General features: G+C 41.3%; 1 protein-coding gene across 3 annotated transcripts in view; it reads left to right on the forward strand.

The window, feature by feature from the left end:
• The window catches only part of LOC144491523 (neural cell adhesion molecule L1-like protein), a 554,136-nt gene that overhangs the window by 190,254 nt on the left and 347,972 nt on the right, over positions 1-15,910 (forward strand). For all 3 annotated transcript variants that reach the window (XM_078209437.1, XM_078209436.1, XM_078209438.1), the window contains 4 exons: positions 1,478-1,609; positions 4,526-4,669; positions 6,155-6,266; positions 6,431-6,597. In XM_078209437.1, coding sequence (XP_078065563.1) covers positions 1,478-1,609; positions 4,526-4,669; positions 6,155-6,266; positions 6,431-6,597 — 555 coding nt within the window. The remainder of the gene's footprint in view (positions 1-1,477; positions 1,610-4,525; positions 4,670-6,154; positions 6,267-6,430; positions 6,598-15,910) is intronic.

Raw genomic sequence — 15,910 nt, forward strand, 5'->3', positions numbered from 1 at the left:
ATTTTGACAGGTTTACAAGAGTTCCTAATTTCCGAGACCAACCCTAAAGCTGTCAACAAGACTTTGACAAATAGCTTCCAGTCAGCAACAGTCTCATTGCCTCTAACCTTTATAAGAGATGGATTTCTGCTTTTGAAAATGTACGATTTTGCATTTTATTAGTCTCAGGGTGATGCTTTCAAATTGACGCATCTTCCCATCTGGAGCATAGTCGCATCAGATTTAGGATTGAACAGTTTGCTGTCAGGAAATTAATTTAGGCTTGGTGCCTGGATTCAGCAACAAAGGAATTGGAGCCAATTCCAGTGATTATAATGACCTCAGCACTAGCTCATGCGGTTATGTTGCAGATGTCCTGTTCTGGTCATTGTCAAATGTCAACTGCTCTTTCTTGGGGATTATATTAAGACCCCAGAGCTTTTAAATCTGAGTCATTGGTGAATTCTGACAAATTAATTAATGCTGGAAGAATAGCAGTAACCTACATAGAAAATAGAAGCAGGAGTGGGTGGGACATTGGTTAGCACTGCTGCCTCACAGCGCCAGGGACCTGCGTTCAATTCCGGCCTCGGGTGACTGTCTTTGTAGAGTTTGCACATTCTCCCCGTGTCTGCGTGGGTTTCCCTCGGGTGCTCCGGTTTTCTCCCACTGTCCAAAGATGTGCGGGTTAAGTTGATTGGACATGCTAAATTGCCCCTTAGTGTCAAGGGGAGTGGCAGAGTAAATATGTGGGGTTACTGGGTTAGGCCTGGGTGGGATTGTTGTTGGGAGAGGCTCAGTGGGCCGAATGGCCTCTTTCTGTGCTGTAGGGATTCTAAGATTCTATTCTGTGAGTAGACCATTTGGTCCTTTGAGCCTGCTCCTCCATTCAATTTGATCATGGCTAATCATCACATTCAATATCCTGATCACACCTTCCCCCCATATCCTTTGATCATTTTTAGCCCCAAGTGTTACATCTAATTTCTTCTTGAAATCGCACAATGTTTTAGTCTCAACTACTTTCTGTGGTAGTGAACTCCACAGATTCACCACTCTCTGGGTGAAGATATTTCTTCTCACCTCAGTCCTAAAAGTTCCTTATCTTCAAACTATGATCACTCATTCTGGACTCTCCCAACTGTGGCTGAAGTTGCAAATATTCAACCTTGTCCACTTGCCTTTAGCGTAGTAGAAGAACATCCAGAGTGTACATGCCAGGCTCAGTCTGTGTGAAATGAAGTGGAGGGAAACTAAATCAGTGGTTAGGATAGAGTGCCTGGACAAAACTGGACAGGGTTAGGTATCAAAGCAAAGAAATGGAACCTAAAAAAGAAGAAATGCATTGAATCTGCAGTCTTATTTGGAGGGAATTCTGAGTTCTCGACTGTTCTCTTGCTCTTTCCAATTGATGCAAGTTACAATGTTATAAATGGAGAATGAGAATAACTATAATTCTTCAACACTTCTTTTAATTTGCAACTTTGTTTTTAAACAGCTGCCCCTTACTGGATCAAAAAACCCAGAAGTAAAGTATATTTCTCGGAGGAGAATGCTGAATTAGAGTGTGAAGTAGGTGGTCAGCCACGGCCACAGGTTCAATGGAAGGTGAATGGGAAACCTTTGAATGGTAAGAAACATTTGCAGACAAAAGAAAAGAATTATTTAGATAAATAAAAAGCATGGTCTAGTATCAAGATTAATATTAAAAGTAATCTATCATTATGATTGGAAAGCGGTTAAAGGGGGGATTTAACTGGCCTTGTGCATAAATAATTTTGGAAAAATGGGTGGGTTGGAGTTCATGAGATCAGCGATACGCACTGACTGGAATCACAATCTGTCTACTCTGTATACGTCTGGCACATGCTCTCTGCACCTTTACAAAGATGCAGATCAGCAAGGAACGCACCAGAAGTGTTGCACATGATGCAGACATTGTTTGCGATCTGAAATGACACCCAAAGCAACAAAACTACATGTGCTATGCAACCAAGATGTGCAGTGCTTCTTTGTTACATCTGGCTGGATCCAATCTCTAAATATGCAAGAGGAAAATAAATGTTTGCTTAAAAATAAATGCTTTCACAGATGGAAAATTACAAGACAATCTCTGTGTACAAAGCTTCTGCCCGCCCCTTTCCTCCCTTTCCCATTTCCTTCTCCTCCCCATTTCATTCCCTTCCCCATCCCCTCCTACCTCTCCTTCCCTTCCCTCCACTCCTCTTTGCCCCAAAACTCCCTCTCCCAACAATTCTCCTTCCCTGTCTCCACCCTTCCCTCTCACTCCCCCATTGGTCCCTCTCCATCCCTGTCATACTCGACCTTGATAACAATGAGCCTGGCTTTCCTTCAAATTGCTTGGCTTTATTTCATAAGATCATAGAATCATACAATGCAGAAGAGGCCCTTCGGCCCATTGAGTCTGCACCAACACGCGATAAACAACTGATCTCGCACCTAATTCCATTTATCAGTCCATAGCCTTGAAAGTCATGATGTGCCAAGTACTCAACTAGGTAGTTTTTAAAGGGTGTGAGGCAACCCGCCTCCACCACCCCCACAGGTAGCAGATTCCAACTATCACTACCCTCTGGGTAAAAAAGTTTTTCCTCGTATCCCCCCTAAACCTCCTGCCCCTCACCTTGAGCCTATGTTCCCTCATGACTGACCCTTCAACTAAGGGGAACAGCTGCTCCTTATCCACTCTGTCCATGCCCTCATAGTCTTGCACACCTCAATCAGGTCTCCCCTCAGTCTTCTCTGTTCCAACAAAACAAGCAAAGTCTATCCAACCCCTCTTCATAACTTAAATGTTCCATCCCAGGCAGCATCCTGGTGAATCTCCTCTGCACCCCCTCCAGTGCAATCACATCCTTTCTATAATGTGGTGACCAGAACTGCAAACAGTACTCTAGCTGTGGTCTCTCAAAGTTCTATACAACTCCAGCATGGCTTCCCTTCTTTTGTAATCTATGCCTCGATTAATAAAGACAAGTGTCTCATATGTCTTTTTCACCACCCCACTAAAATGCCCTTCCGCCTTCAGATATCTATGGGCAAACATACCAAGGACACTTTATTCCACAGAAGTTCCTAGTATCATGCCATTCATTTACTTACCAATCCTACCCATTCAAACTTACCAATCCTACCCCTCACATCGTCATCTATGACGTTTATATAAATGACAAATAATAGGGGACCCAGCACAGATGCCTGTGATATGCCACTGGATACTGGCTTCCAGTCACTAAAGCAGCCTTCTGTCATCACTGCTCTGATGAAGGGTCATCCAGACTCCAATTGCTGTCAGACTTGCTGACATTTTCCAGCGTTTTCTGTTTTTGTTTCTGTCATCACTCTCTGTCTCCTATTTTGAACCCACTTTATCAAATTACCCTCTTACCCCCTGTGCATTGCCGCCTTTGAGTCTCCCCTGTGGGACCATGTCAAAGGCTTTGCTGAAACCCGGATAAACTACATCAACTGCACTATCCTAATCTACACACCTGGTCACCTCCTCAAAAAATTCAATTAAATTTGTTCGGCATGACCTCCTTCTGACGAAGCCATGTTGACTATCCCTGATCAAACCTTGCCTCTCCAGGTGGAAATAGGTGTTCTCCTTCGGAATGTTCTCCTACAGTTTCCCTACCACTGAAATTAGACTCATTGGTCTGTATTTTCCTGGTTTATTTCTACAACTCTTTCACATGCGATTAAGTGCAGATATTGTATTGACTCGTACTTTTCTCTGCTTAATAGCCTCAAGGAGGGCAGTGGATTTCCTTGAGATTGTTATCATCCTTTAACCTGTTGTTAATGTGGCCAGTCACTGTGATTCAGATGGATCATTTTCCTTTGGCACCAGATATGGCAGAGGCTAGATAAGGCAATACAGATTATCCTGTAGAATTGCACAAGGAATTTTTCAAAGCACTTTTCAAAACAAATGCCAGTGAAAATCTGGCTAACCTGAGGTTACTATTATTTCTGCAGGATTGTTTCAGGGTTCCTGTATCATTAAATGTGGCAGGATCCTAGTGATTGATCTGTATGATTTCAGCAGAGGGAAGAAACTACACTGTATGTTCAGATATGTGGTGGGAGGGTGTTGGAGGGATGGTGGGAATGTAAATTCATTTGAAAGCTAGAACCTGGACCTGACTTACTACATGGAGATTTTGTTCTGAGTTATTTTCTTTTGTGATGAATCAGTCTTCTGATTCTGATTTATATCACAAAGCAAGGAAAAGTACTTTGAAAGCTTGAACAAAATGTGTTCAATAATTGAGGGCTGCAGTGGTGGATAGGATTCTGGAGGTAGCTCTTATGGATTGAAACTGATGAACGAAGATGAACTGCATTTACGTTTCAAACATACCACCTTCTTGACACCTTCCTGAGAAATAATTGAAGTCACTGAATGCAGTATATTTCCTCGCCACTCTTTGTCAGCAGAAATCAATAGCAGTATAAAATGAAAATTGCATTGTAACAAAATTGGTAACTGTTAATAAGGAAGACATTTTGTATATTACAGAGACAAAGCCTACTTTTAATCGCAAGATTTCTCAAGGCGTTATCACTCTTACAAATCTGCAGCTGAATGACAGCACCGTCTATCAGTGTGAAGCTTCTAATGAGCGTGGATCCATTCTTGCCAACGCGATTGTCAATGTCCTGAGTAAGTATCAATGTTAAATAATTGATTTGTTTATTGTGCTTGTTATGGCACAAGCATGGGCCCAAATGGGATCAGAACCTTTATTCCCAACTCTAATCAGACGAAAAAATTACTCACCTCCCTCCCTCCGATTTTTCTGGATAATCTTCCGATGGATGATGAGTCCAAACTGACTTAGTGCAGGAAACCTCAGAGACATCAGTGAATTGAATCCATGCAGAAGTCCCGCCCCCCGCCATTTTTACAGCACTAAATGTAGCATTCCCAACACTTTGCACCTTGTTTAAGAGGTAAAAATGCATTGTTAAAATTTTATGAATTAATCTGATGTATGATCTTTAAAGCTAATTTGAATGGTACGTGTGAAATTATGTAATACCTATAATCCTCAAAGTTGCTAATAGGTTAAATTATTTCAGTTTACTGGAAAAGTTACCTCATTTAAATGTGCCTTGTGTTTCATGGAAGCTGAAAATTGTGACCAGTCACTTTAATGTCTCAATAGCGTCATATTTCAGTGATCTTTCACACATTTTAATGAATGAATAATCTTCAGAATAGAATTGGAGCAACTAAACACAGCCATTAAATAACCTGGGACCCATTTTGAAAATCTACATTGGGTTTGAGCCATCAAAATAAAATGGGGATGGAGACAGAAGGCATAGTTGGGCAGTGGTTTGCTAACTTTAACATCCTTTAGAGTCAGTATTGCAGTGAGTGGGAGCAGTTTAGAGTTTTCAAGCTTCCAATCACAATTCTCCCATTTGAACTGTTCTGACTGCAAAAATAAAACCTTTATTTGGTAACACGAAACTGTTGATGTGTCCACCTCCTGATATCTCAACTTCTATCTCACTTCTATTAAATGATTGATGCATGGACCCGCAGTGTGGTTTTCTGTTAGACTGAGTTGTTGTTTCAATGGCACTTCACAACAGTCACTGTAAACGTATTTCTACTCTTCTGTGCAGGGAGGATGAAGCAGCATTGAGAAAAATAGATAGATAGGGATCTGTCTTTCCATGAATGCAGTGTATGATTGGATTCCAATTTCTTGTGATTCTATGAAGTTCGTGTTTAGCAAATCAGCTGATTTATGTGTGCATTGCTGTTGACATCTGAGTAGTCCACCCCATTGCTTTGCCAAACATTGCTCTTACTTCGCTGACAGGCACGCCATCAAGTTAAAAAACTATGAAGTCATTGGATAACCACCCCCCCTCATTGTCAACTGAGTTGCAAGTTCCTAAAACTGCATCACAAATTTTTTTTAACCATACATTTTAACTGTCGCAGTATGTGAGCTGTAGCCCTGAAGACAATACTAATTTGGCCTGGCAGAGTGTCAAGCAATATTGGCATGATAAATTATCAGCAGAGTTATTAATGTAAAGCCAAGCATCAAACATTTGAAGTCCCCGACACCCACTGAATAAACAGAATCATACACCGTGTTTAATTTTTACTGATATCCATCAACAGATCTCGCGCCAATGATGCTGACTCCTGATGATCAGAAGTACATTGCAGTTGAAGGAAAAATAGCTCACCTGCATTGTAAAGTATTTGGCTCTCCTTCGCCCACAGTATTTTGGTAAGAATGTGCTTAATCGCAAACAAGATACATATTGCACTAATCCACTCTCAATTCTGCTTGGAAATCTATTATGGATTATAACCTCAAATATTTACGCGGCTGCATTATACAGTTTATATGTTCTAAGTTAAAAGATAATTTCTCGTTTTGTTTTTCGCTAGGTTAAAGGAAGACATGGAAACTGCACTTGAAGGCCAGAATTACTTTGTGCATAAAAATGGCACTTTAGAAATAAAGGATGTCCAGAGGGAAGATGGAGGATTCTATACTTGTTGGGCAACCAATATATTAGGCAATGGCACTACGACCAGTATGTTAGAAGTTAGGGGTAAGTTGATCCCGTCTTCTCACTGTGATATTTTTTTCCAATTCTATGATATGAGCAAAATCATTCCTGAAAATGATTTTAAACAACAATGAAACTATTTTAAACAATAATGGAACTATTTGCACTGATCTTGGTTCCAATGATATTAATTAAGATTTTGCTTATGATGCTTTCCCAGTTCTATTGATAACAATGAATTAATTATAAACTGCTTGTGTAATGTTTTAATTAACCCATGCACTGAATTATATATGGCAACAGGTATTGATAACATAATTATAACATCTGCTCTAGTGTCTGGTGCACTTTTACACTTGTGGAATGCCCTTCTATTTTCTTCTAAGTGCAATTCATTTTGTCATAAATTCAGTATTGGTAATATTTTCTGAATGGAGAAACAATATACATGACAGCATTCTTAGTCAAGCTCTGCTACGAATCTATACTAAGTATTTAATTCTTCTATATAAAAAGGTTAACTGTGATCACTATTGCCTACATGATTTCCAATTCTTACTTCTCCAATCTGTGCTGGTTCATTCACCAGGACACAATCCAACAATTAATCTTTTTTTGTTGGACTTTTATATAGTGAACAAAAAGGAGTTCCATGCACACCATAAAAACTTAATCCTCTTTTCTCCTTCCCTACTTGCTTCTGTCAGTTTATTTGGAGGATGGTTTAAATTTCCCATGATTATTGTTCTATGCCTGCTACTGACTTCAAAGATTTGCCTGCATACTTCTTTCTCCAATTTGCTTCCATAACTGTGTGACCCTGCCGGAGTGATGGATCCTTTGTTATCATTTAATCTATAAGGATTGCGTATTGATCTTACTGCTGCTTCTATCCTTTCTTTCTATCACTATTATGTTATCTTTAACTAATAAGGCCTTTGACATTCAATGGCAATACCATCGCTGAACCCCCACTATTAACATTCTGGGGCTTACCATTGACCAAAAATTGAACTGGACTCGCCATATAAATACTGTACAAGAGCAGGTCAGAGGCTAGGAATCCTGCAGTAACTCACCTCCTGACTCCCCAAAGCCTGTCCACCATCTGCAAGGCACAAGTCAAGAATGTGACAGAATACTCTGCACTTGCCTGAGTGCAGCTCCAACAACACTCGAGAAGAGTGACACCATCCACTTGGAAGTTCCCCTCCAAGCCACTCACCACCCTGACTTGGAAATGTGTTGCCATTCCTTCACAGTCGCTGGTCAAGATCCCAGAATTTCCTCCTTAAGAGCACTATGGATATGCCTGCACCTCATGGACTGCAGTGGTTCAAGAAGGCAGCTCAGCACCACCTCTGAAGGGCAACTAGGGACGGGCAACAAATCTTGTTCTAGCCAGCAATGCCCACATCCCATAAATGAAGTTTTAAAAAAAACTACATGTCCCCTCCTTCCTTTCTGTTCCTTAATAAATGTATTATATCAAACAAGATTTAGTTGCCAATCTTGTTCAATACCTAAAATGGACAGTTCTATTGGTTTGGAGAAAACTCCCAACAAAACCTTCAACCTCTCCTGTTCTATTCATTTACCACAGCTAAGGGTGGCAGGGTGGCACAGTAGCTAGCACTGACTTTATAAACCCTTGCAAAACTTGGGTCCATGGGAACTGAGGCGAAAGCTATTAGTAATTGGAATCATTCTGAGCACAAAGGAAGATGGTTGTGTTTGTTGGAGGACAACCATCTCAGTCCCAGATCATTGCTGCAAGTCTACAACTAGGGGACATGGTCTAAAAGTTAGGGTCAGACCATTCATGAGAGTTGTTAGGAAGCACTTCTACACACAAAGCGTGGAAGAGGTTTGGCACTCTCTTTATATCTTGTTGTCCTCAGTGAAGTCTCATTCTTTCTGCCCCACTCATTTCAATGAAGTCTCGCTCTTAATATCCCACTGTTCTCACTGAAATCTCGCTCTCTCTGCCCTACTCTCTTCACTGAAGTCTCGCTCTCTATACCCGACTGCCCTCACTAAAGTCTCACTCTGTATACCCCAGACCCCTCACTGAAATCTTGCTCTTTATACTCCACTGTCCTCACTGAAGTCTCACTCTTTATACCCCACTGTCCTCACTGAAGTCTCACTCTTTATACCCCACTGTCCTCACTGAAGTCTCACTCTTTATACTCCACTGTCCTCACTGAAGTCTCACTCTTTATACTCCACTGTCCTCACTGAAGTCTCACTCTTTATACCCCACTGTCTTTATTGAAGTCTCACTCTTTATACCCCACCATCCTCACTGAAGTATAGCTCTTTATGTCCTACACTCCCTGCTAAAGTCTCACTCTTTATAGTCAGGAGTGTGATGTATAGTCTCCACTTGCTTAGATGAGTGCAGCTCACACAACGCTGAAAAGGATCAATACCATCCAAAGCAGCTTGATTAACACCCTATCCGCCACCTTCAAAACCCAGTCCCTCCACCCCGATACACAATAGAAGTTGTGTGCCCCATCGAGAAGATACACTGCAGTAACTCACCAAAGTTCCTTTGACAGCACCTTCTGAACCTGTGACCTCTGCTACCTAGAAGGAAAAGGGCAGCAGACGCATGGGAACACCACGACCTACAAGTTTCCCTCCATGCCACACACCATCCTGACTTGGAAATATATCACCGTTCCTTCACTGTCACTGGGTCAAAACCCTGGAACACCCTCCCTAACAGCACTGTGGGTGTAGTGACACCACATGGGCTGCAGCGGTTCAAGAAACCGTCTCACCGCCACCTTTTCAACTGTATTTAGGGCTGGAAATAAAATCAGTAACTGCTTCCTGACAGCTCCCTGTGCCCCCCCCCCCCGCTCTTTTTGCTTCACCCTTGCATTCAGTGACAAGTTTAAACATTCATTGATTTTTTTATCACTAAGATTGAGACCGTTTACTTAACGCCTCTGCTCTTTTCCCAATTTCCCTACAAAGCCACTGCTTTTCTGAGTCCCATTCCTGATCTTTCTCCGGTTTCTCCCCACATCTCATTAATGTGACCTACTTTTTGTACCTTCGACCCAATTGTGTTAAAATTATCATCGACCAGCTTCCCTTCCTTTCCCACGATTAGCCAACAGACTCAATGGTTACCATTGCGCAGGCATTTTCCTGTACTTTCTTGAACAAATGAAAAAGATTGATGAAAGGGAAGTTGGTTGATGGAATTTGAAAATGCATTTGATAAAACATCCACATAGAAGACTTGTTAGCAGAATTGAAGCCCATGGGATTAAATGGGCAGTGACAGCATGGAAATGAAATTGGCTGGGAGACAGAAAGCAGAAGGTAGCGGTGACCATTATTTGTCAGACTGATGGGAAGTATGCAGTAGTTTTCCCCAGCAGGCATGACTAGGGTTATTGCTCTTTATGATCTATGAATAATTTCAAATTCTGCAGATGATACAAAACTCAGAAATGTGGTAAACAAAAGGACAGTAATAGACTTCAGGAGAACATAGACAGGCTGGTAAAACATACAGTCACAACGGAGATGCAATTTACAGCAAAGAAATCTGAAGTGATTCAATTTAGTAGGAAGAATGTGGAAGAAGCAATGCAAACTAATTGGTACCATTTGAAACAGTGTGTAGGGACAGAGGCACTTGTGGTTTGCTGTCATAAATTTGACATCCCTTTGGGCTACTTTTCAATAGTTCAAAGCTAATTCCATGGATCAAATTCTCTGCTCTCCACATTACTGGAGACATGACCCAAAGATGTGAGTCGGAAAGTTATGATGTACGGATCTAAGTGAGAATTCTCTGGGAAGTTTAAATTCCAGATGGAGAATTTTCCACTGTTTGGGACCGGACACAAATGTCCCTGATTCTGAGTTAGAGCTGGAGGCTTGGAATGAATCCACGCGGCTTACCTTGATAGTTACCCTGAACTGGTTAAACAGATAAAACCTGGTCTAACACCTGGATAACTCCACAACTGACCAGTACCTCCCTACCCAATCAACACACACTCCTACCCACCTACATGTTTACTCACTCACCCATCCATTCATCCACTCGTACATTCATTCACTCATCTGCTCACTAACATTTATTAAAAGATTGCAACTTCAAATATCTGAATATGACAGCTAGTGCCATTAAAAGGGGGCATTTTTATCTCCCCCACCGACTACTACATTTTGATTGAGTTCCCCAGGGGATTATGTGCTCTAGGTTTCTTTGACAATGGGATTGACAATGTGCAGTAGCATCGGACAATTTTTGCAGACAGCATACCAGGAACCGGACGATTCAGGCCCATATTACTAACTGTTATAAATTTATTGAAGTATAAGTGAGACTAAATATATTAGAACATGGGAACAGCAATTTACAAAGAACAAGTGAGAATTGCATTCACCATTACTCTACTTTGAGTACTAGGCATGCTCATTTTCAGTTCATTCTATAAACAGAAACATCTACACCTGTCTAGGATTCTTGGTCCCACTAGAATGAGAATGACTCGAGCCATCTAGGATATCGTCAGAAACTGGAACTGTTGGGAAGTCTATTCAGTCATTGGCACAGCAAGTTCGGATACAGGCTTTGGACCTCTCCTTATCTGCTTTTATCCTTAGTGTAAACCTCCTTAGTGACTGTTTTCTGTTTCCACGGTGATTATGATAACCAGCAATTTGTGTTCAATGAATTCTAATTGTAATTAAAATCTAGTTTTTCTTGCAATTCTAATAGAGGAGAAATGAGACCAAATGAATAAAACTATACTAAAAACTATCAATGCAATCAAGAATTAGTTAAATAAATTTGTTTGGTTATGTTTCAGTGACTTTTCAGAGTTCAAACATTCCCATTGACGTAAGGAGATGAATGATAAAAGTAGAAACAGCTTGTCTTCTTTCCCACACTTTGCTAACAATAACAGAAGTGTTTTTGTAAAACATAAGACCATTTGTGACGCACCTAGCACCTCCAGTCATTATAAAGGCATGTCTTTCTTTAGAACTAAGTTCTTAAAGAAATATTTAGGGCCATCTATTTTTTTTATTACTCTGAGGAGCTCCTGCAGTGATATCCTGGTGCTGAGATGAGTGACCTCCAGCAACAACAACCACGTTCCTCCGTGCTAGGTGCAGAACTTCCACCCACCACCTCCCCCTCCACCAAATCCCATTGACTTCAATTTTGCTCAGCGTCCTTCATACCCTCAGTCCAGTCATATGCTGCCTTGATGTCAAATGCAGGGACTTTCACCTGACCTCCGGAATTCAGCTCTCTTGTCCTTGGTTAGACCAAGGTTGGAATGTGGCCCGGAGCCGAGTGGCCCTGACAGAACACAAACTGAGCATTGATGAACAGGCTATTGCTGAATAAGTGCCAATTGATAGCACTTCCAATGATGCATTCCATCACTTTGCTTATGATTGTAAGTAGGCTGGCGGGATGGTTATTGGCTGGATTGGATTTGTCCAGCTTTTTATGCACAGGGCACCTGGGCACTTTAACTTTTCCACATTGTCAGGTCAATGCCAGTGTTGTAGCTGTGTTGAACAGATTGGCTTGTGATGCAACTAGTTCTGGAACACAAGCATTCAGCACTACAGCTGGGACATTGGCAAGGTCTGTACCGTTTACTGCATCCAGTGCCTTCAGCCGTTTCTTGATATAACAATAAATCAATTTGTCTGTGATGCTGGAGTCTTTAGGAGGAGGCTGAGATGGATGTCTAATTGGCACTTCTGGATCAAGATAGATACAAATGTTTCAGTCTTATCTTTTGCACTAATGTGCTGGGCTCTGCTAATGTTGAAGATGGGGTTACCTGTGGAGCTACCTCCTCACATTAGCTGTTAAATTGTCCACCACCGAACACAATTAGATTTAGCAGGACTACAAAGCTATGATCTGATCCATTAGTCATGGGATCGGGTAGTTCTGTAGCTCGCATGCTGCTTTTGCTGTTTGGTATTCACGTAGTTCTGTGTTGTAGCTTCACCATGAGCAATAAGTGAAGACCTAGCCAGCAACGCCTACTTCCGTTGAATGAGTAAAACATCTCATTTTTTTGATATGCTTGGTGCTGCTCCTACCATGCTGCCCTGCATTTTTCATTCAATCATGGTTGATCCCCTGGATTGATGGAAATGGCAGAGTGAGGAATATACCAGGCCACGAGGTTACAGACTGTGTTGTAAACAATCTTACGGCTGCTGATTGCCCACAGTGGCTCATGAGTGCCAAGTTTTGAATTGCTCAATTTGTTCTGAATTTATCCCATTTAGTATGGTGGTGGTGTCACACATTGTGATGGAGAATGCCCTCAATATGAGGTGGGATATTGTTACCACAAGGACTGTGCACTGGCAACTCCTACCAATGCTGTCATATATCACACCGCTTGCTGCAGGCCCAGTCTGGCAGATATGTCCTTAAGGATTTGGCCAGTTAGGTCAGTAGTGCTGCTACTAAACCATTCTTGGTGATGGACCTTGAAGTCCCATCCCAGAGTACTTCTGTGCTCTTGTCACTCTCATTGCTTTCTTCAATTAGTGTTCATCTTTGAAGGGTACTAATTCATAAGCTGAGGAAGAGTGGACAATTGAAACTTTCCTTGCCCCTGTTTGACTTGATGCCATGAAACTTCATGGAGTCCAAAGTTAACTTTAAGAACGACACCCTCTTCACTATTTCTTGTTCTTCTTGCACTCCAGACTCCAGCACTAGTTTTTGACCAGATGGCAATTCTTGATTATTTAAAAGGATAAAAGCAGGAGGATAGTGTTATCATGAAGGAAGGGGTGGAGGAGCATGGTTACACCATCTGTAACTCGTAAATCACAAGGAATTAGGGGATGAAAGGAATCTGGGTGTGAAAAGGTGGATTGGGTAGGAAGATACTGTTGGATAGGAACATACTGTTATTCTCTATGGTTTCTGCCACATCACTGGGCTGGACCTCTGATGATTGTCTCTTTCACTGATGTAAGAACATGTCCCTGCTGGTTAGCTGCTGCTGCACCTGATCATGGGTCATCTTGTCGCGCATCAAAAGAGGGAATTCTTGAACCAATTCCAACAGCTACTCTGGCCAAAATTCATCTCACCTTTCAGAGGTGCCAATTGACTTTTAGTGGTGTGAACTTCACACACATGGACGACCTGCTGTGAGATGTAGTTTCTTAGCAATTTCACCCATGCTGGGCTGCATGCCACTATAATTTAAATCAGCAGGCAGCACGAAGTCTTCATGCTACCTGTATCACCATAAGCGAGTGCAGGTTAATCGCACATTGTGATCCCTATGCCTGATTATTGGCCTCATCCAAATCTTTAATGGTTATGATCCTTTACTTGATTGTAAATCCAGGCTAGTGATGTGTTAAAAAATGAGATTTCTTGTCATATTAAGTGAGACAAGCAATAGGATTGTGGGAATGTATCAGCATTTTAAAAATAGAATGAGATTCGCATTAACTGAGTGGGATTTGACAGATATGTAATCTTAGTACCTAAAAGTGCATAATAAACTGGCAAGTGCACACTACAAGAACATAAGACATAGGAGCAGGAATAGGCCATTCAGCCCATTGAAGCTGCTCCATCATTCAATAAAATCATGGCTGATCTAGTTGTGGTCTTAACTCCACTTTGTGCACCCCGCTCCCCACAATAATCCTTGACTCTTGTATTGATCAAAAATCAGCCGAATTTAGCCATGAATATTTTTAGCAACCAACCTCCTCTTGCTGTCTGTGGAAGAGAATAGTCTGAGAGAAGAAATTCCCCCTCATCTCTGTCTTAAATGGATGACCCCTCATTTTGAAACTGTGTCCTCAGTTCTAGATTCACCACATTCTTGCAAATTTTACCCTGCCAAGCGTTCTCAGAATCTTATATATTTCAATAAGATCAACTTTCATTCTTCTAAACACTAATGCGTATAGGCCTAACCTGCTTAACCTTTCCTCATAAGCTAACCCCTTCATCCCTGGAATCAGTCCAGTTAACCTTCTTTGAACTGTTTGCAATTTAAATGTATTCTTCCTTAGGTAAGGAGACCAAAACTATACATAGTACTCTAAATGTGGTCTCACCACTGTCCTGTGCAGCTGCAGCAAGACTTCCGTACTTTTATTCTCTATCCCCATTGCAATTTAAGCCTGTGGTGTAAAAGGTTAATGTAAATATGTAAATGAGACAATTCACATCATCTTGGGGAGGTGATGTAAGGTACCATCATGATCACATTTTCTCTTGCAGCTTTGTGGCAAAGTTGATGTTAAACCCTACTCTAACAATAATAATTAACAACCCCTCAAACATAAGCATGTTAGAAAGCTAACGTTCCATTTGCCTTCCTAACTACCTGCATGCTAACCTTTTGTGATTCATGTATGAGGACATCCTTGGTTTGGTAACATTTTACAGTCTCTCTCCAGTTAAATAATATTCTGCCATTCTATTCTTCTGCCTAAGTGGGCAATCTCACATTTTTTTCAAATTATACTGCATATGCCAAATGTTCTCCCACTCACCTAGCCTATCTATGTCCCTTTGCAGATTATTTGTGTCCTCTTCACAACTCACCTTCCCACCCATATTTATGTAATGAGCAAATTTGGCTACATTGTATTTGGTCCCTTTATCCACTTCATTAATATAGGTTTTAAATAGTTGAAGCCACTATTGGTGAGCAGGTTATCTTATTTCAAATAAATTTGCATCAAAAAGCAATTAGTTGGAATCACAACAAATGAATGTTGTTTCTTACAGAAACCAGTGTCCTTCTATTCCAGCTCTAAATTATTAATGATTAAATAGACATAATTATGTTGTATTTTAAGTAACTGAACAAAGATACTCATGGTGGGTAGTTAGTAAATGGCATTCTGTGTCCGCCTTTAAAATACAAATTTGTCAAGGGTCACTTTCTCCAATTTTGTCATGCACCATGCAAGGTGGCACAGTGGTTAGCACTGCTGTCTCACAGTGCCAGGGACCCGGTTCAATTCCCGGCTTGGGTCATTGTCTGTGTGGAGTCTGAAGATTCTCCCTGTGTCTGAGTGGGTTTCCTCTGGGTGCTCCGGTTTCTCCAACAGTCTGAACGACGTGCTGGTTAGGTGCATTGGCCATGCTAAATTCTCCCCCAGTGTACCCAAACAGGCACCAGAGTGTGGCGACTGGGAGATTTTCACAGTAACTTCATTACAGTGTTGGTGTAAGCCTACTTGTAACAGTAATAAATACATTTTAAACTTGAAAAAGCACACAGACAAGTGTGATATCTGGCTCCAATAGTCTTGCCTGTGAGATTCCTCCAGCTGGTTTATA

Source organism: Mustelus asterias, chromosome 3, assembly GCF_964213995.1.
Source record: "Mustelus asterias chromosome 3, sMusAst1.hap1.1, whole genome shotgun sequence".
Classification (NCBI taxonomy): Eukaryota; Metazoa; Chordata; class Chondrichthyes; order Carcharhiniformes; family Triakidae; genus Mustelus; species Mustelus asterias.